The sequence below is a fragment of the Schistocerca cancellata genome, chromosome 6, assembly GCF_023864275.1.
Source record: "Schistocerca cancellata isolate TAMUIC-IGC-003103 chromosome 6, iqSchCanc2.1, whole genome shotgun sequence".
NCBI lineage: Eukaryota > Metazoa > Arthropoda > Insecta > Orthoptera > Acrididae > Schistocerca > Schistocerca cancellata.
Genome location: NC_064631.1, coordinates 482704126 through 482728000, shown reverse-complemented (window position 1 = coordinate 482728000; position 23875 = coordinate 482704126). Strand labels below are relative to the sequence as shown.

The 23875-nt window shown below is 37.5% G+C and overlaps 1 protein-coding gene across 2 annotated transcripts in view; it reads right to left on the bottom strand.

The window, feature by feature from the left end:
- The window catches only part of LOC126190700 (2',5'-phosphodiesterase 12-like), a 152367-nt gene that overhangs the window by 103881 nt on the left and 24611 nt on the right, over nucleotides 1–23875 (bottom strand). Inside the window, exons 3-5 of one of the 2 annotated variants that reach the window (XM_049931166.1) lie at nucleotides 20996–21836; nucleotides 18517–18656; nucleotides 920–1079 (exon numbers count right to left, since the gene is read on the bottom strand). In XM_049931166.1, coding sequence (XP_049787123.1) covers nucleotides 920–1079; nucleotides 18517–18656; nucleotides 20996–21012 — 317 coding nt within the window. In that variant the 5' untranslated portion in view covers nucleotides 21013–21836. The remainder of the gene's footprint in view (nucleotides 1–919; nucleotides 1080–18516; nucleotides 18657–20995; nucleotides 21837–23875) is intronic. The other variant, XM_049931165.1, reaches the window with a different exon arrangement.

Below are 23875 nucleotides of genomic sequence, written 5' to 3'. Positions count from 1 at the left end.
TTAGAAATGCAAAATATTATTCAGGGCTTTCGAAAAGTATTCTAAATTTTGAGAGGTGGTGATATGGATCAAAACAAGACATAAATACTTAGTAAACATGGGCTCTAAAACGTATATCTTAAGAGCTATGAGCACCTCCTTTTCCTCCACCTCCACTACTGCGAAACATCTTTCTTCTACCGCACAAGTGCTCACAACTCTTAAGGTATATATTTTCCCATATTTACTGAACCTTTTTGCTTTGTTTTGGCCCATACTACCACCTCTCACAATACAGAATACTTTTTTTAACTCTTTGTATTAAAACCAATTGGCTGAATAAAAATAAAAAGTCACAGTCATAAAAAAAAGGAGGTTTCAGCCAAGAGGGTTGAAACTAACAAATTTCAACACACAGACCAAATAAATTAACTACTATATTATGGTGCCATTTTGTTATTGTTATTTTTAAGGCTGCTATGAACCATAATGAATTATGAAATTATGTTTTGGGATTATTTGTAAATGAGGGCCCACCAGAGTGAACAGCTGCAGAGCGTGATGCCAGGGACCGAAGCCTACACCGCCTGACAGGTGGTTTCTACATGGCGATGCAAGCACTGCAGACCTCTAATTGTAAGTACAATTTTTTCTACCTTTATTTGATGAAACTCAAAATAAAAAGCAGAGAATTTTTATAAATTTCCCCACAAATAGAACAGGATCAATAAATGAGATGCTAAATATTTTTAAACATGAGAATAAAGTGCCTGGTATTTGTGCCAAAAAGTTCAAATATCATTACATTAAATGAAACAGTGAATCTGACTTAATTAAAAGTAACTATAGACACAACCAGAAAAAAATCCAAGTAATGAAGATGTCAAGAATCTAACATTAGAATTCTACCTAATAATTATTGAGTTCATGCCTCACGTACCGAAATTTAGATTTGTCATAAAAACATGCCAAGCCTTCTGTTATCTTGGTTCCTTTAACTTTGAAAGTTCCATTGTATCTGGTTGAAAGAAGCGGAAGCAAATGATCTTGATACACACTTTTGTCAACTTCCTGCAGACACATGATGTCAACATTGTAACCTTAAAAACCAAGCATGTAATTAACAATAAAAATTAACAAAGCACATTAAGAAAATATATAAATGACCCTGACAATAATATGTTGAGACACAAAACATTAAAAACTTGTTTCTAAATTATGAATTCAAAACAAAGAGTTTCTGAAGTTCTTAACATGGTTACAGAGAACGTAAATGCTTAACTATACCAATGCTAAAATTAGGTTAATGGCAACCTAGAATCAGTAGAAAATCACATGACTTATGTGAGGATAATCAGTTTTTCTATTAGTCTCTTTGCTGTAATTCTTGTGTGTTTTTTGCCTCTCTTCATTTACTACTTTTGCACTTTTTTATTTCCCTCTATGTTCTCTGGTAGCCGGTCAATATTACTGTAGTTGAGTCAGTGTTAGATGATCCCTGAGAGCTGCACTGGGCTCAGCATGATAGCTTCACGGATTTGCCTCTGCCAATAATGTAAAGCAATTTTGTAAATATCTCTATGGCAATGCCTCAGCGTTGTCATAGTTCTTTAGAAGGCTACTATTTTTGCCTGCAGCCGTTAGCCCTTTGCAGGTGATGAAAGCTGGCAACAGTTCTGTGAGCTGTCAGGGATCAACTTGTGATGACTCAACTATAGCTCTCCCACTTCTGGTTGGTCTTATTCCATTTTTTTCTAGGTAGAAAATAAACAAAAAAATTAATCTTACACCTTTCAGCAAATAGGTTTCACATACCTTCCCAGACATTTTTATGGGATTACAGTTTAATTCCTACTGAAACAGTTTCCAAATATGTGTAGTTATGATGAAGTAATGACTAAAGGGTAGACAAAAATATAACTCCCATTCCTTAAATGAATTCAATCAACTGGAGATATTAGCAAATTTATACTGAGAGAGTAGCTATGGGAAATGGATAACAAGGCCCCTAGAACACTAGGGGAGGAGTTAGAAAACAGGTATAAATGGAAGAGTAACTCCATTAATAGATCAGAACATCACAAACATATGTCACAGATAGGCACAACAAAAAGCCTGTCAGTAAATGAACATTTCGCCAACAAGGCTTTCATTGGAGATTGACAACCCCCCCCCCCCCCCCCCTCCCCCACACACACACACATGCACACGCACACACATGCACGTGCAGTCTCTGGCTCCTGAGGCCACACTGCAAGCAGCAGGAACAGTAGCATATGATGGGAGATGCAAATGGGTGAAGGGGATAAGGAGGAGGCTGGGGCAGGGAGGGGGAGGGATGCAGGTTAGGGGAGGGGGACAGTAAAGTGCTGCTTGTGGGTGCATACAGGGATGAGGAGGAGAGGGGGAATGGAATTCATGTGCAGTCAGAAGGTTAGACAGAGAGCGGGGGACTGTTAGTGGAAAAGGGGAGAGGTAAAAAGATTGTGGGTGCATTGATGGAATAGAGGACTGTGTAGTGCTGGAATGGGAACAGCCGTCTGTCCACATGAATGGCCGCCGCAAACAGTGACCAAGAAACAGCTGGATCACCCCATTGCTGAGCATGTTGCCCAACACAACGTTCTGCAGTTTAATGATTGCTTCACAGCCACTGCCATATGAATCCTTCCAAGCAATGCCAGCATTCCTGAACTGCGCACGTCAGAACTCTCCCTGAAACATATCCTACGTTCCCGTAACCCTCTAGGCCTCAACCTTTGTTAATCTTTGTCCTTACCCTCTAGCCCCTTCCCTGTTCCCAGTCTGGCACTATACAGTCTTCTATTCTGCCGACACATCCACTTAAGTTTTGCCTCTCTCCTTTTCCGCAACCCTTTCCTGCCCTTCATCTAACCTCCTGACTGCACCTAGCTGCCCAACCCTATCTCCACCTCATCCCTGCATGTTCCCACAAGCAGCACTTTACTGTCCACCCCTATCCTGCTATCCCTCCTCCTTCTCCCTGCCCCAGCCGCCTCCACCTTACCTCTACCAACTGGCTGGTTCTCCCATCATACGCTGCTGTTCCTGCCACTCGCAGTGTAGCCTCAGCAGCCAGAGACTTCGGTCACGCGTGTGCGTGTGTGTTTTCTATCCCCAACGAAGGCCTTGTTGGCCGAAAGCTAATTTCCTGACAGTCTTTTTGTTGTGCATATCTATGACTCGGCATGAGTGTGAACTTCTAACGGACCAAACTGCTGAGGTCATCGGTCTATCTGCGACTCAGCATCTCTGCTATATGGTGAGTAGCAAATATCCTTTCCAGAATATTGTTACATTCCATCCTGGGATTTTCCATTGTTGAATTTTTACCACTTCTTCATTTGTAAAAATATTTAATCTGGTATATAGATGCTGCAAGAAGAAATCTGTGTTGCTGGTTACGTTATACATACAACCAAATTTATAAAAATTTATAAGTGACTGCACCCAATTTCTTTAGGAGCTTAGTGTGTTCCTTTTGTTTCAGTGCCGCCTTCACCACTTTGCTCATTTGACACCAAAGTAAAAGAATCGTTGGAATATAAGATGCAGCTTGAGTAGTGCTTCTCTGCATACAGCGTTCATGTTGGACCTCACTGTTCATTTCTCTTATCTTGCGTTGGAGTACAAATCTTTAGAATGTACAGAAAATTTCTTCCTTAAGCAGAGTCACAATCTATGACCTTTGCTGATCTAGTGAATAAATTAAATGAATATTATTGATCTCAGATATACATGACTGCTGCTCACTACAAATTTTTCAGAAAACATAGGCAACCTAACTACCGTATTTACTCGAATCTAAACCGCACTCGAATCTAAGCCGCACCTGAAAAATGAGACTTGAAATAAAGGGAAAAAAATCCCAAATCTAAGCCGCACCAGAAATTTGAGACTCGAAATTCAAGGAGAGAGAAAAGTTTTAGGCCGCACCTCCAAATCGAAACAAAGTTGGTCCATTGTAATATGAGACACAATTTAGGTCGAATGAATGACGATACAACTACAGTAGTTTGGTTCGAGTCGTAAGCTTAGCAGTTAAGCTTTACCAGGTAGCCATTGCTATGCGTCAGGCGCTCCGTCCGTATTTATACGGATACCCTTCCTTTTTCACGTGCGTCGTGTGGTTTGAATCGATTGCTTATTTTGCTTTGATCTGATAAGTGCCGTTTCTATGTTATAGGTGTTTACGTCAGTCTAAGCTGAGAATGCATTACTATACTGTGTCATGCTTTGTTTGTCGCATTCTGATAGTGCGTGTTTACGGCCTGTCGCTGCTCGCGGCATGGCTTGCTTTTGTGCGCGCTACCGCCGCCTACAATTAAAAAAAGAGAGGAATCGTCTCATTAGCAAAACAATGGCAAGAGACTGCTATTTGTTGTTACTTACACTGCTGCTTTCTTTGATAATGATCAACAAGAACCAAATAATAGACTGCGTATGATAGAACATGTTCTGAAAGAGAGTTTGGCGAAAATTTTTCTCCGTTTGAAAATCTTTGCGGTCGCTTCTTTAGTACATCAAATTCTGCACAGAAATTAGTCATCTTAGATTTAAAAATCTAGTCAGTTGCCGTGATTCATTTCTGACTGTATCACTATTAGGCATAAGAGTAATACGAATATAAACATGACACGATACGTATATTCTTCCGCGTTTGCTGTTGTCTCACTCTAGTTTCGTAGTTTATTAGGCAGACAGGATTTAAATGAGATAGAAGCAAACACGAAAGAATACATGGCAAAATGTTTATATTCGTATTATTCTTATGGTGAAGAGAATACTGCATGTGATTCACGTTTCATAAGGTTCCTATTAGGAACCATCTCTTCTCACAGGTAGGAAAATATTCACAACGTACGAGTTGGGCATATTGACAAAAATCCCAGTCTTGCCAGTCGGATTTTCGTAGTACATTGAAATTCTGCTACATTCGAAGATGAACAATACGGAATTTGTATTTACTTCGTTGGATAATGTATGAAAATGCAGTGGTCGAAACTCGGGCGGAGAAAAAAGCTCGTCTTCCAATTTTCTTTTTTTTAATTTTATGTACTGACGCAGAGGTTTTGGCGCCAGTATTTATCTTTGTGCCTACAAAGGATGCCTGTGTGGCGCTACATATATTTGACGGCAGAAGTTAGTTGTGGCGGCACCTACCAACATTTTTCAGAACTTCCGCTTGCTTTGCACTCGATTCTAAGCCGCAGGCGGTTTTTTGGATTACAAAAACCGGAAAAAAAATGCGGCTTAGATTCGAGTAAATACGGTAGTCCTATCATGGGTTGATAGTAAAACTTAAAGGCGTGGCTATAAATTTCAAATTTAATTGTATTTGTGGAGCATTATTTCAGGGCAAAATGCTTCATGATGCCATTATCCAAAATATAACAGACAACAGAATGAGAGCAGAAATCTTAATGCATTACAATCATTGTCTGGCTGAAATCATACAAGTGACTGAAGCTCAATAAGGAGATTTAGCGAAGTTAGATTTTCACACTAAGTGTCTCCATTGATCTGCAACTCGCAAAGAGTTCATGCTGCTCAACACCATAAGCATAAAGAATTCTCAGTGTCACTGAGCCAGCACATCAAGCTCTTGCACGCCAAAGTTATGTTGCTCAGTGCTTCACAACGCACAACTGCAACCGTCACATTTTCCACCAAGCAGAATGCTGACATTGTCATAAAATCAGACACACTCTGCAAGTGTGCTTACTGGAGAACCCTACAGTGAATTCACTTCCATCTAGACCTCAACTGCAGAAAATGTAAATAAATATGATTTCACAGTCTGAATTCAACTCAATCTAACAAGCAAAAATCACACAAAACTCATCTCTGAATGTGTCTTGCAAAACTTCAGTATCAAAAAGCCAAATCAACTCTCCCCAAACAGACTAAAACCAAACCATGCACTCAACCAAGATGCAAAGGGTAACCATCTTTCAGAAAAGAGCACCAACACCCAGATTCAAAGGAACCATCTCAAACTGATCATTACTGTACAAACTTCCAATCAAAATGTGAAATTTCAGCTACACACAGGTGATTTAGTTGCTTTGTATAACCAGCAAATATTTATACATTTAGGATACCCAAACCTTCAGCAATCAAATCTGAATCTCACAACTTTTAAAGGTGCAATAATCTGTGTTTTCAAGATGCATAAACTACAAACAAAACACAAAAATATGACCAATATAATGACATTCACTGTAGCTCTGTCATATCTGGATTGGTCACATTTGATTCATTTGGTCTGGGAATTCAAGGTAATGTACATGCACTCAGTTACTAGATGTCATATGAGCATTAAAAAATTATGTGACGAATATCATTTGTTCGATGGCATGCTAGGTTATGGGCCGGATTTCCAATCCCCTATTACACTTAAAGATAATGTCAAATCTAAATTTAACAAAGCATGTCCAGAACCACACGCTATTTGAAAAGAAGTAGCAACTGAATTGAAAGGATTGGAACAAATTCGAATCCTGCAACCCATTTCATCAAGCCAATGAGCATCTCCTCCGATAATCATTGGGAAAACAAATGAGGAAATTAGGATCTATGCAGATTTCAAAGCCACTGTAAATGGTCAAACACTGATAGTCTCATTCCCACTACCACATACTGAAGAAAAGATTTAGCAGGCGCTTACCTGCAACATCCTCTTGATGATGAAACAGGGAAATTCATGGTAATTAATACACATGAAGGCTCACATCAGTGTCAATGCCTTCCCCTTTGGAAGTACCTCATCTCCTGCTCTGTTTCAACATTTATTCGAACAAGTGATGACAAAAATTCTGTTATGCTCTAACTATTTGGACAATACAATAGTGTCCAGCAAGACACCGGAAGAGCACCTCAGTGATTTATAATGCCTTTTTTTTTAGGTTTTAAGAGATGCAGGATTGAAACGAAATCAGCCAAATGCTCTTTAACACAGAAATTCAATATCTGGGACATACTGATGCGCAGGGTGCATATCCCATTACCAAACATTTCAAGGCCGTCTGAAAATTACCTTTTCCTAACAATGTTCAGGAATTGCAAGCAGTTCTTGCACAGATTAATCGTTATGTAAGCTTTACCCTGAATCACCTCAAATGTAAAAATGTTCCTTTAAAACTGACTTCAAAATCTGAATAATGAGTTCAGAAATTACAGGGTGCTTTGAAGTTTCCTAGCAGATTAAAACTGTGTGCCAAACCATGACTCAAACTCTGAACCTTTGCCTTTCACACCAACTGCTCTAACAAATGAGTTACCCAAGCATGACTCACAACCCAGCCTCAGAGTTTTGCTTCCACCACTATCTCAACTACTAGCTTCCAACTTCATAGAAGTTCTCCTGGAAAACCTGTGGGACTAGAACTCCTGGAAGAACAGATATATTCTAAAGGATGTTTTGTATAGCCAAAGTTATCCAATACATTTCAATCCAAGCAAAGCAGTAGCATTGCAAGTCGTTGCTACTTCATATGGAATTAATGCAGCTTTATCACACAAGGTTGGGAATATCGAGTAATCCATTGCATTAAAGGCATAAATTTTGAACAAGGCTCAGCTAAATTACAGCAGAAAAAGAAGTCTTGACAATCATTTATGAAGTTACGAAGTGTCATCAGTATCTGCATGGCAGAAGACTTTTTTCTCATGACTGATCACAAGTGTTTAACTGTATTTTTCCATTCAGCAACCAGATCAAATGGTTCAAAAGCTACAACATTGGTCACTACTTCTTCCTAATTAAATATGATATTATTTACCGGCCCACTTCAAAGCAAGCAAACACATATACTCATTCTTGCATTCTATTTGGCAATAATCTAGAATTCAATGCATCAGAAGTATCTTGTTTTCAAATATATCAGAAGCCCTACAAGCTTTTCTCACTGATCATCGGTGAATCACTAAAGCTATAGAAAATGATCGATCATTACATTTGCTCAAAAATTACATTCAGTTGGACTGGCCTCATAATATGAATTATATCTTGGAAACAATGGGTTGATGATACTGTACACAATGAAATAGTTTTTATATTTAAAAAAATGATGTAAATTTGTTACATATAATGGATGAATAAACTAGTGTAATTATTCCTGCAGCATTACAATGTAATATTTTATATGTCTTACACAGAGGACACCTTGGGTATGGTCAAAACAAAATATCTAGCACATCAACATTGCAACTGGCACAGAATGGACAAACAAATCAAATTGGTGATTTCACACTGCCACACTTGCATTCCAACAATTTTTCAGTTGCACACAATCTGGTGATTCTGGTCAAACATTCATACAGATTTTGCTGGTCTCTTCTGGAACACACAATTCATAATCATTGACATTTTTGGTAAATATCCTTTTGTCATCCCCATGATTTCAACAACCAGTGGTGGCACTACCAGAGCACCCACTTTTGTTTTCTGTCTAAGTTTTGCCTCAAGTCACTATTTCACACAGTGGTCTTCAGCTATTGACCATGGAGTTTGACTGACTCTGTCAATAAAATGGAATTCAGCCTATCAGAATGGCTCCATTCTCTCCTTAGTCAAATTGCAAAGCAGAGCACTTTGTATGCACTTTCAAGTCTCAGAGGACAAAACTTCATGCTTTGCACACAAGAGAAAATGCTTTATTATTATATGTCAGTACTTATTGCACAATGTCAATCAGAGAGAAATCCCTGGCAGAATTGTTTCATGGTCATCATCATCTAACTTTAATGCATTTACTGCATCACTGGAGCACTACTTCAGATGTAAGTTTCACAATGGCACCTCACAAAATGACAAAGTCTTCTATTGAGTTTTCAACAAGCCATATAACTGAAAGTCAGGAACTGTCATTCAGATGATTGGTTGAGCAAACTCTACAATTCCGGGCATAACAGGTATGTACCAACAACACCAAAACCAACTTAAATTTTATGAATATGTTAACCCTGCCACAGATTTTAATTTTTCAGAGCTGTTGCTAGAAAACCAGTCTGCTGCCTGTGGACAGCCACTGCCAATGCCACAGGTTACCCAAAGTTACCCAAAGATGCAATGTCCATGGAACACAATCCCTGCTACCCACCCCACTGTGCTGCAGCTTTCTACACAGCAATTGTCTTAGCCACCAAGGCAGCATCCATCTCTGCTATCAGGTATACCCTTTTTATAGATATCAAGTCATCACCACCATCAGTGCCTTCTTTATCAGAACTAATGCTGCCATCTCCCATATCTGTGGATGTGCATAATATTCCTGGTTTTTCAGCAGATGTTTTCAGAAATTCGCAAGATGAATGTTCAGCCACGTGTTAGATGATGCCATCTGCTATAGTCACTCATCCACTGTCATCACTTTCACTAGAGCACAGTCATCCCCATCAACACATCAGCAGTGTTTACACTGATTACATATGACTCTGTTAGTTTGCTACTCTGGAGTCAGTCCTATATGGCAACTTCAGCTGGCAGTCAGAGATCACCTTGCTCACTGTGGAACCTCCATCACTTGTCGCAAGACTGCTGAATGGCACTACATCTGGGCTGGAAAAAGACATGAAAAACCTCCGAAGACTGCTATCAATGCCTGTGCCACAATCATCAGTTAATATAACTGACTAGTCAGCATACCAAGCACAGTACGCAATTAGATACACAACTGCAAAAGCAAAAGAGGAAGTTTTGTAATTTCAATTACTTGCCTTTGAAGCCTGGCTACATGTAAATACTATAAATGAAAGTGTGTGAACTTAACCCATGCAACTGGAATTCTCTGTGTTTGTAGTATAACGGTCTACCTTATATACACCTCCTACAACTACAAACACAACAGTTTACCTTTCCTAAAAGTATGGAGTGAATTTCATAGATCATGTGTAACAAAGGGAATTAGAGTGGTTGGTTGGTTGGTTTGGGGGATGAAAGGGACCAGACTGCTACGGTCATCGGTCCCAAAGGGAATTAGAGTTTCTAGCATTGAATGTGGTGGCAAACATTAACCAAAATCCTGAATTTCTTAAATATGTACGCATAGACATAAAAAAAAACTTTCACACCTAGGTGGATTAGCAACTAGTACTCCGAACAGCAGATTCATTTCATATAGATAAAAAAAATTTTAAGTTTTTAGTCTGTTATACGAAGTTGGTTGGTTGATGTGGGGAGATGGGACCGAACAGAGAGGTTTTCAGTCTCATTGGATTAGTGAAGGATGGGGAAGGAAGTCAGCCATTCCCCTTCAAAGGAACCATCCTGGCATTTTCTGAAGCGATTTTGGGAAATCACGGAAAACCTAAATCAGGATGGCTGGACAAGGGTTTGAATTGCAATCCTCCCGAATGCAAGTCCAGTTTGTTACCACTTCACCACCTCACTCAGTTTACAAGATATAAAGTTGGTAGTAAACTGAAGAGAAAATGTCCTAGAACTGATACAGATCCCAGCACCATATGTGAATCCTTCAACATTTCAGTAAATTATAATAAATGAGTGACTGCTCACCACTAAGTACAACACCTAGTATGATAGGTTTTAAGCTACGGTGTGAAAAACTTAATGTCCCAAAAAATGTACACTTACTGGGATGGGAAGAGGTTCACACTAAAGTAATAATAGTCTGTAAGTGTGCTGCACAACCCTCTTAATCAGTCAGTCTCCTTAGGAGGGTTGATTTCCAGCTTCATAAAAAGTGTAAACAAGATGAAATGGAGAACTATAATCCTACATCATTGTTGCCAGTTTTCTCACCAGTATTTGGATGAGCTATGTGTGATCAAAAAGAAAATTATGATTCATATCACAGCATTGTTCTACACTGTCAACATGCATTTACAGAAGGCTGCAGCACATCCCATGCAACAGGATAAATGAACTGGACACAAAATTCAGTACTGTCTTGGTAGCAGAATGTGCAAATCAAAGATGTTGTGGCTTCACATTAGCTTCACTGTAGACTATGAGCTGCTTCTCCACAAACTAATAAGTGGGGATTTTCAAATAAAGTCTCTTTATTGCATGTATTTGTCTTTAGCAAACAGAAAGCAAAGAATACTTGTACATGACAGTGGCAATAAATTCCTTTCTGGCTGGTGTAACATAACTGACCAAGAGTAATAACAAACTTCAAAGGATTGCAATTCAATACAAATTTATTAAACATTGAAATTTTTTGTTCATAATGTAAACAAGTTTTAGTTACTAGTTTCTGATATGAGCAGGGACATTCAATTTTGCATAAATTAATGAAGATTTAACATGGGAGTCACTATTGTTGTACACAAGCGGAATGCTAATTTATTTTTAATAAAAACCTAAATATTATAATAACAATTATTCAAAAAATTAATAATGCAGAATTTAAACTGGAACACTGTAATTTATGAAACTATTTCATGTTGTGTCTTTTTATTTCAGAAAGTTAACATGTGAGAACTGCTAAAGGTTTCAGCATAAAAAGAAAGACTGAGAGAGAGACTGAGAGAGAGAGAGACAGAGAGGGAGGGAAACCAGAACATCTGTAGTGATCAAACACGAACAATAGCGAATATCATTCTTGAAATCATAAATATAAGTACCCCTCGTAAAAGTACCTTTTCCTACTCAAATTACTAATATTTGCAGAACTCCTCAATTAACTGTTGAGGGGAACACAACTTTTGTTAAAACTTCAATTTTTCATCCTCATTGACAGCAAGAAAGCTACACTGGAAAAGCACAAAATTCCACAAGTTTCAATATTAGGATCATGACTATTTTTGTGTTATATATAAAAAAGCTGTCTGGGAAGGAGACAGAGATGGTGCATAAAACGTTTGCAGCTTTACTCTGAATTCCCAGACCAGTGAGAATTTGAGGATTCGAGACCTATAATAGGTATTGATTCCGAATAGTCTTATTCTCACTGGTGCGGAAATACAGAGTAAAGTTGTGAGCATTTAGTGATGATGTATGTGTTTATGGATAGGAATGTAGATAGTGTGACATGTGGAAATTTGGGTCAGTTTAGGAGGTGTGCATGGATAGCCTAAGTTGTCAACGCGACTGCCCACAATAAGCAGGAAATCTGGGTTCGAATCCCGGTATGGCAAAAATTTTCATGTCACCAATAAGTAATACATATATACTTAACAAAGCTCATACCAACTTACTGAATTCAGCGGATTTATTTTAAATTCATTTGATATATGGCACTAGAGAAGGATGTTCAACATTCCTGCAGTATTAAGCAGGTACTTCGGGAACTGAGGACATGGATCAAAAATAATTTGAAACTCAAGTTTGCAAAAACAGAATTGTTCATTTGACCACAAAATAATCTGTTTAATATAGAACTGAAATAAGCTTTACATGCAAAAATCTGGATACTGCAAGCAGTGACAAAATATTGATGAGTAATCAATTACACAGCATACTGGTAAAATTGAACATTCTCATTTATGTCATAGACATCTTAAATGCATTGCTGATTTACTTATAAAAATTATATTATGCATATTTTTTCCCTCTTTAGGTATAGAATAATATTGTGGTGGGCTGAGAAGCATGATATTTACAAGTAAAATCTGGAAGCGGAAATTTGACCCAAATCTAAAAGATATTGAATCAAACCTGAAAAACTACCTCAAAAGTAAATGCTATTTTTTTTTTAGTTTCTATGTTGTCTTACAAGTCATTTATATCACATTCTTTGATTTTATGCTCTACATAATGTGACACTAAAGAGTGGAGCTGATCTGACTAACCTAGAATCAAATGCAATTCAAAAGTGGTCTAGGACTGTCATGCTCTATATCATTTCTTTATATTTCAATAAACCAGAGTTAGTTTCTTTTTTGTTCCGAGGGATTTGTTCATTCTTAAGTCCATTTCACATTTGGTTCCTTTTGAAAGAAAGCTTTTAAGGACCAAAATCATGTTATTCTTGACAAATTCTAATGGCATTTTTGGATCATATCTGAAATTTCCCACTGAGGAAACATTCTTAAGATTCTGTTCTATCTACACACTAACATTGCATGTTATTAATTTGCAGAGATTTGTCAGTTTCTGTAACTCTTCACAGGTTATACAAAGAAGAAGGGAATTATGAAGAATACAGCAAAGGTAATATAGAGAAGGTAGCTTATTTATAGATCTCTTTCAGAACAGATGTTCAACACATGGAGACCAGAAGAAAAATTACATTCCCTTGGAGTCTAAAATTATTAGGCATGTTGTTGTTGTTGATGTTGTTGTTGTCTTCAGTCCAAAGATTGGTTTATGCAGCTCTCCATGCTACTCTATCCTGTGCAAGTGTCTTCATCTCTGAGTAACAACTGCAACCTACATCCATCTGAATCTGCTTAGTGTATTCATCTCTTGGCCTCCCTCTACAATTTTTACTCTTCACACTTCCTTCCAATACTAAATTGGTGATCGCTTGATTCTTCAGAACGTGCCCTACCAATAGATCCCGTCTTCTAGTCAAGTTATGCTACAAATTCCTCTTCTACCCAATTCTATTCAGTATTATTGGGCATACAGTGTCTTGAAACTGATGCCATATTTACTTATAAGTGACATTTAATCTACCTTAAAATAAAAGAATCATAAAAATGCTGCTGAGATGAAGAATAAATGAAATTCATGAAATTAACAGACACAGTAAAGCGGATAAAGTATACACAGAAAGATATCATGTACATACACTATCAGATCAAAAGTATCTGGACACTCCCATGTAATGTGGAATGACCATTAGATCTCATGAGAGACAGAGCTACCAGTATAAAAAGAAGTGCAGAGTATTGTGTTGTCAGTAGAGAAGCAGTATCAACACAACTGGTCAATCAGGAAAGCGCAGTGTCTTTGAATGTGGACCTGTCATTGGATGTCAACTGAATAACAAATTCATTAGGGACATTTCAACACTTCTAAAGCTACCTAAGTCAATAGTTGGTGATGTGTTTATGAAATGGAAGTGTGAAGAAACAACTACTACAAAACCACAAGAGAGAGAGAGAGAGAGAGAGAGAGAGAGAGAGAAGAAGAAGAAGAAGAAGAAGCATGAAATTAGCTGAAGGAATCACTCTTAAGTAGTTAAGTGCTAACCAGCTGTCCACCTAGCATAACCAATATGCATCACAACTTAAAAATAATTCAGTACATTGGCCAAAAATTTCTGTAGTCAGTGTTAAGTGACACTAGAGGTGGTGTAAAGAGTGACGTCACTGAACAGTGGATGGCTAGAAATGAGTGATTTGGAATGATGAATTACAATATACCTGTGACTATCTGATATAAGGATTTGGGTTTGGCAAATGCTGGAGAACGTTACCAGTCTTCATGAGTAGTATCAAAAGTTAACAGTATGGGGGCATTTTTGCTTATTAGGGAGTTGTCCCCTCATCGTGCTTAAGAAAATGGTAAATGTGGAATCTGATTTTGTCCATTACAAATGGTCTTTTTGAGAGCTGTTTGTTTATAAATAAGTTTTCTGCTACCAGTCACAATTTTCTATCCTTTATCTTTTACACAATGTGTTTTGGGAAATGATTTCCATTTTCAAGTGTGTATTTCTTTGTACTAAGCCATTTTTAGGCACCATTTTCAAGGTGTGAGGTTCTGCTTTGGTCTGTTGGTTTTACTGTAATATATAAAAAAAACACAAACACACAATTTTTAGTTAGCTACCAACTTTTATATGTAGTGAGTGGCAAAATTGAGAGGAACTTGTACTTAGTTTTCTTATGGCCCATTTGAGCACAGTCTCTCACACCTTAAACATCACTTGCAACTTTCAGTGCACAGCACACATTGAGAATAGCTTACATAAACAAACAGTTACAAAGACGCTTTTACACACAGTTGACAGAGATAATGTTACAGGTCCTTGACAGATATGCTTTTGTACATAAGTATTTATCTTAATGATATGGATTATAATTTGCTCATGTCTATTTTACAGTGTTATCCTATGTGTTACTACTTTTATTTAAGTATATTGTCAAAGCATCTGAAGAAATCCACCAATTCACTTTCAAGTTTTTCGTTTAGCATTTTGTCTTCATATTTTCTGTAATGTGTATATATTTCGAGTTCTTCTAACAAACCCATTTTGTGCTCTTTATATAGTCAGTGGAGTATTTTGACATTTTGCTCTACTTTCCCAAATGGGTGTCCTGTACTATGTATGTGTGTAGCTATTACTGATATCTGTGTATGTGTATGTGTGTGTGTGTGTGTGTGTGTGTGTGTGTGTGTATGTAGACTTTAATATACTCTCTGTACCTGGTGTTGAAATTTGGGCCTGTTTGTCCTACGTAGAATATGGAGCAATTCTGGCATGTTACTTTGTATATTCCAGAGTCTGAATATGTATCATGATTACACTTTATATTACATATTAGTTTTTGTTGTAGTTTACTTGGTCTAGAAAACCCAACTTCCACTTTGTAATTTTTGAAAATATTTGTAATCTTCTGTGATATATTGTCAATGTATGGGATGCTAGGTATACATTTTTTTTTTTTTTTGTGTCTTTTTCTTCTATGGTGCACTTTGTGTTTGGGTCTTTCTTCATTTTGTTTAGGACTGTTTCAACCACTGAAGCAGTAAATCATTAGCAACTGCAATCTGTTTCGCTATATTTATTTCTTGTTGCATGTTCTCTTGGTTCATAAGCATTTTATTTGCCCTTTGTGCACTGATCTGCATGCTGTTTGCTTATGGAAGCTTTTCGAGAAAGAAATAAAGAAAGATAAAATTACATCTAAATATACACTAAATGATACAAAAACCCTACAATACATAAACAAGAAACTGAGAAACAACCAATCCATAGCAACAAAAGCAGGCAAAAGCAGTACATTAGTTTGATGAAAGAAAAGGAGTACATAGACAAAACATGAATTCTTTGATACTAATAACAAACAAGACATTAAAAAAAGATCCAACAAAACAATTGCAAAGTACAATTAAGGAACAACTAAAGAACATAAATTTTCTATTGACAGAAACTGAAAAGAAATATCTTACATGCACGAATTCAAGGCACCATGCCTAAGAGCACAGCGAAAGGTGCACAAAGAAGGTAATTTGATACATCCCGTGGTAAACACAATAAATAGTCCAGTGTACAAACTGTCATAGAAACTGAATAACATACTGAGAAAAAATTATACATATGAAACAACATATTCTTTAAAAAAAAAAAAAAAAAAAAAAAAAAAAAAAAAAAAAAAAAAAAAGCATGACGCTAGCTGAAGAACTAAAAGACGAAAACCTCCCCCCCCCCCATGATGTGCCGTTCTTATCACTTGATATTACCAGCCTTTACTAAAAACATACTTATTCAAGATACTGTAACAGTAATCAGAAATAGCTGTATGAAACATAAGAAACTTGTATACACAATGATCACTGAATTTATAGAACTTCGCCAGCTAACTCTTAAGTTACAGCTACTTTACCTTTAATGGAAACATGTAAAAGCAACCAGATGGCCTAGCAATGGAATCATGTATATCAGGTACCATAGCTGACACATGTATAATCACCTGGAATGAAAGTTACTTAGCAGCCATCAAAAGAAAATTGAATTTAATAGGAGATATGTAGATGACACACTACTGTTAGTGATAGGTGATGCCAAAGATATAACAACATTCTGAATTGCTTCACTAATCTACATGAGAAAATTACATTTACAGTGGAACATGAATGAAACAAAAGCATCAATTACCTGGACCTAAATATTACAAGAAACAACACATGCACATTCAAAATTTATAGGAAAAAAAGAATGACCAACACCACAATCCCTCCAACATCACGTCACCTGGACATCCATAAGCAGGCAGCATACAGATCAGTGCACAAAGGGCAACTAAAATACCTATGAACCAAGAAAACATGCAACAAGAAATAAATATAGTGAAACGGAGTGCAGTTGCTAACGATTACACTGCTTCAATGGTTGAAACAGTTCTAAACAAAGTGAAGAAAGACCCAAACACAAAGTTGCACCATAGAAGAAAAAGACAAAAACAAATGTATACCTAGCATCCCATACATTGACAATATTATCACAGAAGATTACAAATATTTTCAAAAATTACAAAGCGGAAGTTGGGTTTTCTAGACCAAATAAACTACAACAAAAACTAATATGTAATATAAAGTGTAATCACGATACATATTCAGACTCTGGAATATACAAAGTAACATGCCAGAATTGCTCCATGTTTTACGTAGGACAAAAAAGGCCCAAATTTCAACACCAGGTACAGAGAGCATATTAAAGTCTACACACACACACACACACACACAGATATCAGTAATAGCTACACACATACATAGTACAGGACACTCATTTGGGAAAGTAGAGCAAAATGTCAAAATACTCCACTGACTATATAAAGAGCACAAAATGGGTTTGTTAGAAGAACTCGAAATATATACACATTACAGAAAATATGAAGACAAAATGCTAAACGAAAAACTTGAAAGTGAATTGGTGGATTTCTTCAGATGCTTTGACAATATACTTAAATAAAAGTAGTAACACATAGGATAACACTGTAAAATAGACATGAGCAAATTATAATCCATATCATTAAGATAAATACTTATGTACAAAAGCATATCTGTCAAGGACCTGTAACATTATCCCTGTCAACTGTGTGTAAAAGCACCTTTGTAACTGTTTGTTTATGTAAGCTATTCTTGATGTGTGCTGTGCACTGAAAGTTGCAAGTGATGTTTAAGGTGTGAGAGACTGTGCACAAATGGACCATAAGAAAACTAAGTAAAAGTTCTTTTCAATTTTGCCACTCACTACATATAAAAGTTGGTAACTAATTAAAAATTGTGTGTTCGTGTTTTTTTTATATATATTACAATAAAATCAACAAACCAAAGCAGAACCTCACACCTTGAAAACGGTGCCTAAAAATGGCATAGTAAAAAGAAATACACACTTGAAAATGGGAATCATTTCCCGAAACACATTGTGTAAAATATGAATAAAAGAAAATTGTAATTTGTAGCAGAAAAGTTATTAACAAACAAACCCAGTGAATGTGGAAGCAAACGAACACATTTTACAGCAGTGTGTACTGTGTATAGTAGAGGAACAGCCCAGATACGATGACTGCATCAGCATGACAATGCATGCTGTTGTAAAGTAGCATTGGTAAGACAATGATTTGTAGACAACAACATTCCTGAAATGGACTGCCCTGCCCATAGTCCTGACCCAAACCCAATGGAGCACCTTTGTGACAAGCAAGAATGCCGATGTCACTACTTTACCTGGTTTTGGCTCTAGAGGAAGAACTGGCTGCCATTTCATTACAGACATTCAGACACCTCATTGAGTGTGTCTCCAGCAGAGTTCAAACGGTTATAAAGTGAGGGGTGGACACACCTCATGTTAAGGTCCACTAATGTGCATTCAGATACTTGATCAGGTAGTGTATTTTATCATTACATATATTTTACCTCTGTTGATTACATACCTATAATTTCCTTTTGTAATAACTGTTTCCTGTAGTTTATGTTCAGAGCATGAGGAGGACAATATGGAAATCGTTCTTTACGGAGCTTAGGTGTACCAGCACAGAAGTCAGCCAGTATGTTATAGGTCATTATTCTGAAACTGTTAAGAACTTGACTACAGAATTTGCAAATAACAAAGACATAAAAATATACTAAGAAATAACCACAGGCAGAAAGGTAAATGTATGATATTATGCCACAAAATCTTACAAAATAAATAGCATATTAGTAGCAAATATTACAATGTTTTAACAAACTCTTACAGAAAATAAAAGGCAAGCGACAAACTACAGTAGCACTGAGTAATGTTTATTATCAGCTACTTGGAGCTTTGTACTGACAGTATCTGGTGATGATAAACATTTTCATTAGTAGAATGGCTTGTTTAGTGCCTGTGCGTCAAGGAACGTTTTCTAATTTTATTTTTACATTTTATTAGCATCTGAGCTTCATACCATTCAGCCAACACCATATTATACTGGTAGCCCATCTCATGTTTCTACTTCCACAACATGCAGCTGGTAATAGCTATAGCTGTAGACTATTCTTTTCTTAAAATGCCAATTCATTTTGTAATTTACTTTTTTTTTTTTTTTTAATGGTGCACAGATAGTGGTTATAGTAGTGTGAAATTGATGTTTCTATTAACTCAATCTGTTGTATAAAGCTATTTGTTGATTCCATACTGCTCACACAAAAGTATTTTGTCATTAAAATCATCTTCTTATGTTGTGATGTATGAACAAGTTGGGAAGTCTGTTAAGTCTATCCTGCTGAGATGACTAGGGAAGTTTCTATGATGGAAATACATTCTTATCAGTGATGTCAATCAAACATTCAATACGATATTACAGTACTGGCAGCTTCTCTGCCAACATGTTTATTCTCACTCTTGTTTCCATGTGCTTTGAGATCCAAACTAAGTAAGTGCCCATTGTGCATTGTGTCATTTGTGAGATGGCCAGCACACTCATTTAATTGCAGGCCTTGGTGCGAGGAATCCAGTGAATGCTGCAGCCTATCCACCTTCTGTGTTTTTGTCCCTCTATGTTAACAGGGTGTTGATATCTAATAATACACTTAATGAATCTGATATGATCAAGATCTTTTTCAGTCCACTGTTCTGACAAACTCTAGCTTGAAACTTCATGGCAGATTACAACTGTGTGCCGGACTGAGACTCGAACTCGAGATTTTTGGAAGATGAGGTACTGCCGGTAGAAGAGCGAGGATAGGTCATGAGTCTTGCTTGGGTAACTCAGTTGGTAGTGCACTTGCCCATGAAAGGTAAAGGTCCCGAGTTCAAGTTTTCGATTCGGCACACAGTTTTAATATACCAGGAAGTTTCATATCAGCACACACTGTGCCGCAGAGTGTAAATTTTATACTGGAAACTCTAGCTTGTGCGATGGCCGCTGCCTCTGCGGTATACAATAAGCTGTTCTGGAACAGTGTTATGATCCTTCTGCTTGGAGATGATGATAAAAGAAAGTGGTATCCATTCAGGGTTGATCAGTTATTTTCGACTACTAAGTAAATTTTTAATCACATCTGACCACTGAATTTGCATAGTTGTCTTAAATGCATAGTAAAAATTTAACATCTCCCTTTTGAGGAGCAGAAGGATGTTGCCCGTACTGAGTAGTGGGAAATAAGGAATTCTGAAATTCTGGTTAGTCCGGTGAAATTAATGGTAAGGAAGCATTCCTGTGAAGTAATCGTTACTAAAGGAAGGAAATGGTACACTTACTCCATTAATGAGTTTTTTTTAGTAGGACTGATTGATTAGTATGTTATTAATAATATCAAATAATGGAAATGTTATGTAAAAGGTGACTTTCTTACATCTTCAATCCAATAATGTGATTAATGTAAATGTGTTCTAATCTGATTTTCTGTTTTATGATGCATGCCAAAAAACAGTCTACTAAGAATTATCACCTCAGTGCAACGTGCATTTGCATGTTTTGTAATAAGTCTGTTATTACCTCTAAAATGAAAATATGTTTCTGATTTTTTTACTTATTTCACTTTCATGAGAACCATTTAACTTAGGATCTGTCAAAACGATATTAGCGTCCCACTTTTTGAATAAAACTGTAATGCGTTTTCTTGTTTTATGGCATGTTTTACGTCTTTAAGAATCTCCTTACTATGGACCTACAGAACAAGAAGTATATGCAATGTAATTTAATCTAAAGCAGCTCCTGTAGCTTATTTAATTTCTGAACACATGAGGGGTCTCCAAGTATTAGATTTTCTGCAACATAAATTTATATGCCAGGAACTGGTGTCAAATTACAAGAGGTATCTCTGCTACTTCAAAGACCACAACCAAATAGTGTTTGCACAAGCAACATAGCCATAAAATGCCAGTTGTGTTTCAAAGATTAAGCCCACAATCACACAGTCAAGGCTTCTGAACATATTATAACATACCGGTTACAATCATCCATTACTTCAGAGGTCTGTCACTATGGCATCACCACTTTCCCACATGGTGCTGTGGGTTCAATCAGCAGGCAAGGGAGACAGGAATCTGTCAAAGGTAAGTGCAGCTACAGTGAGGTACATGAATTTCAGGAAAACTTTTTCACTGTTACATCAAGCTAGAGCTTATACAGATGTTCGTCCTCATCTGGTGGCTGCAGCGTGGTGTTGATCCAGGGTGCCTTTGCATCTGGTGCAGTGGAGGTGACTGCACCTGAAGGTAGTCTACCGCTAAGGCAGCGCACTGACAAAGTGCAGTGGTGGCAACAGCTGGCATGTAAGTAGCAACTGTGAGGCAGGGGTGCAATGGTTAGCACAGCCTGTGGCAAGTTGCCAATTGCTTTCTGTGTTCACTGGATTCCATGGTCAGTCTGGTGAAGTCAAACCTTGATACCCAAGGAGCATAGCCAACGGCTGCCTAGTGGAGACTGTCTGATCAGACACACAGTTCTGCTACACTCTGGCACTGGATCTGTAACTGCCCAGTGGTCACTGTGCCTGCCTTTTTGTAGCACCCCTGTGCCAAGTTTTTTGTTGCTTGACAGTGACGGAATGCACAGCCGACTGATGAAATGCTTTATCAGTGCACCATATAGACATGTTAACACATGATGATGTAACACTGGTGGTGGTTACCACGTCATGTGTGTCATCATGAGCCATGTGCCTTTGGATGTTAAGTGGATCGCCGTGCCGCAAATTCCTCTGCATCACGGAATTCCATCTTCAGAGAAATTTGGTCCCAGGATTTTTCATGGTGCTGCTCCGATGAAACATAGCTCTGAAGGTGCTAGAACAGACACTCAGTTATATTTAGGAATGACTAGAGTCTATATTCAATGGCTGGTTCCAAAAGCTATATACATGTGCTGTGAAAAAGACACTAAATTAGCTGACACATTTATACACTTGGTCTCCAATTAATACTGTTGTTGATACTCTTAAGCTCATTTTAACTATTTACACTTCCCTCTGACATCACTGGTTGATATTAGTCAGTAAAACATCGACAGTCATGGCATTAGTGTCAAATTCATCCGACTGTAACAGCAGTGCCAGTATATGGTCATCGGGATAATGTTAATTTGACTGGATTTGTGGGGTTTTTTCTTCCCCTACAACCTTGAAATCTGCACACCATATTTTTGAGGATATCAGCAGCTATTTGCATGCTTCCATAAGTATTAGCATTCACCAGTACAGAAGCATTCAGACACTGGATTACATAGAGAGGAACATGTGATAGTAACCCAATCAGTAATAACTTTGAAGAGACTGGATCTGCCCTCAAGAAGAAACCAACAGGACGACCAAGAAGTGTGCATTCTCATGTGAACATTGATATTGTAAACGAGCCTGTCTTACGGAGCCCATGGCATTCAATTAATAAGAAAGCAGCAGTGGTTGGAATGTCCTGGGAGTGTGTTCAGAGAATTCTTCATCTTAATTTAAAATTTCACTCGAACAAACTACAAATGGTGCAACAATTGAAGGACAACAATTACCAGTTATGATTAGGATTTTGTCAACAAATGATAACAAAATAAACAATGACGATGAATTTCTAAACAAGTTGTGGATGTCAGATGAGGCACATTTTCATCTCACAGCTTATGTGAATAAACAGAACTACTGTTACTGGGCAAAATCCTAATGATGTTCATGAGCGCCCTTTACACACTAGTAAAGTGACAGTATGCTGCGATGTTTCCATCGTATGGGATTATCGGACCATATTTTTTCGCAAATGAATAGGGAAACACAATAACCGCCAGTGTTGATCGTTATGTGGAAATGTTACGAACTTTCATTACACCTGCATTGAACCATTTTCCAAATGCTCAAGAAGCCTGGTTTACACAGGACGGAGCATGGCAACAAATGGCATATGTGCAAGAATTGTTTGGCAACCGCGTGATCTCACGATTCGGTAACATTCCCTGGCCCCCTAGATTGCCAGATTTAACTGCTAGTGATTTTTTTTCCTGTGGGGCTACCTCAAGAGCAAAGTGTACACGACTCGACCAAGAACACTGAATGAGTTAAAACAGAAAATTTGGGATGCAATTCACAGTACCCCAGCTGAGATGTTGCAGCGGTCAATGACGAATCGCAACAGCAGATTTCATGAATGTATTCGTACTGGAGGATGCCATCTAAAGGACGTAATTTTAAAAAAATGATAAATGCCATCAATGTTTCATAAATGGCAGAGTTGTAAGGTTTCAATTACTATGAAATCAATTTCTTTACTTCATTACCTCTAGTTTTATTGGATTGTGGAAATGGCCCTGTTTTTCTGTGTCACCCTGTACTAAGCACTTTATGACTTATTTCCTCCCCATATTATGCGATTTTCTTAGTTCTCTCATTCTCACAATTTTGGTCTCTTCCTAGATTATTACATGTTAGACATTTTTCAGCACTTATCCAGGATAGAAACATAAAGGAAGAAAAAGCTCTGCATACATTTTGGGCACTCTGTGGATGTTACCTCACACATGTAGAGAATTCAGAAAGAAAGTCACACATGTCGTCCTACGCTAAGGCCATTGTGCAGCAAGAGAGTTGCATTGTCTGAAGAGTTGTGGCAACACGCTCTCTGCAGACTTCACACAACTAGTGGCAAGGCGGGCAAGCTAGCTGCCTGTGAAATTCTGCTGCCAGGACCAATACCGTACAATACGTTAGAGATGGAAAAGAGCCACCTTGGTACAACAACCGAGTTAGAAAATTGCTGCGGAAGCAAAGGGACCTTCACAGCAAACATAAACGTAGCCAAAGCCTTGCAGACAAACAAAAATTACGCGAAGCAAAATGTAGTGTGAG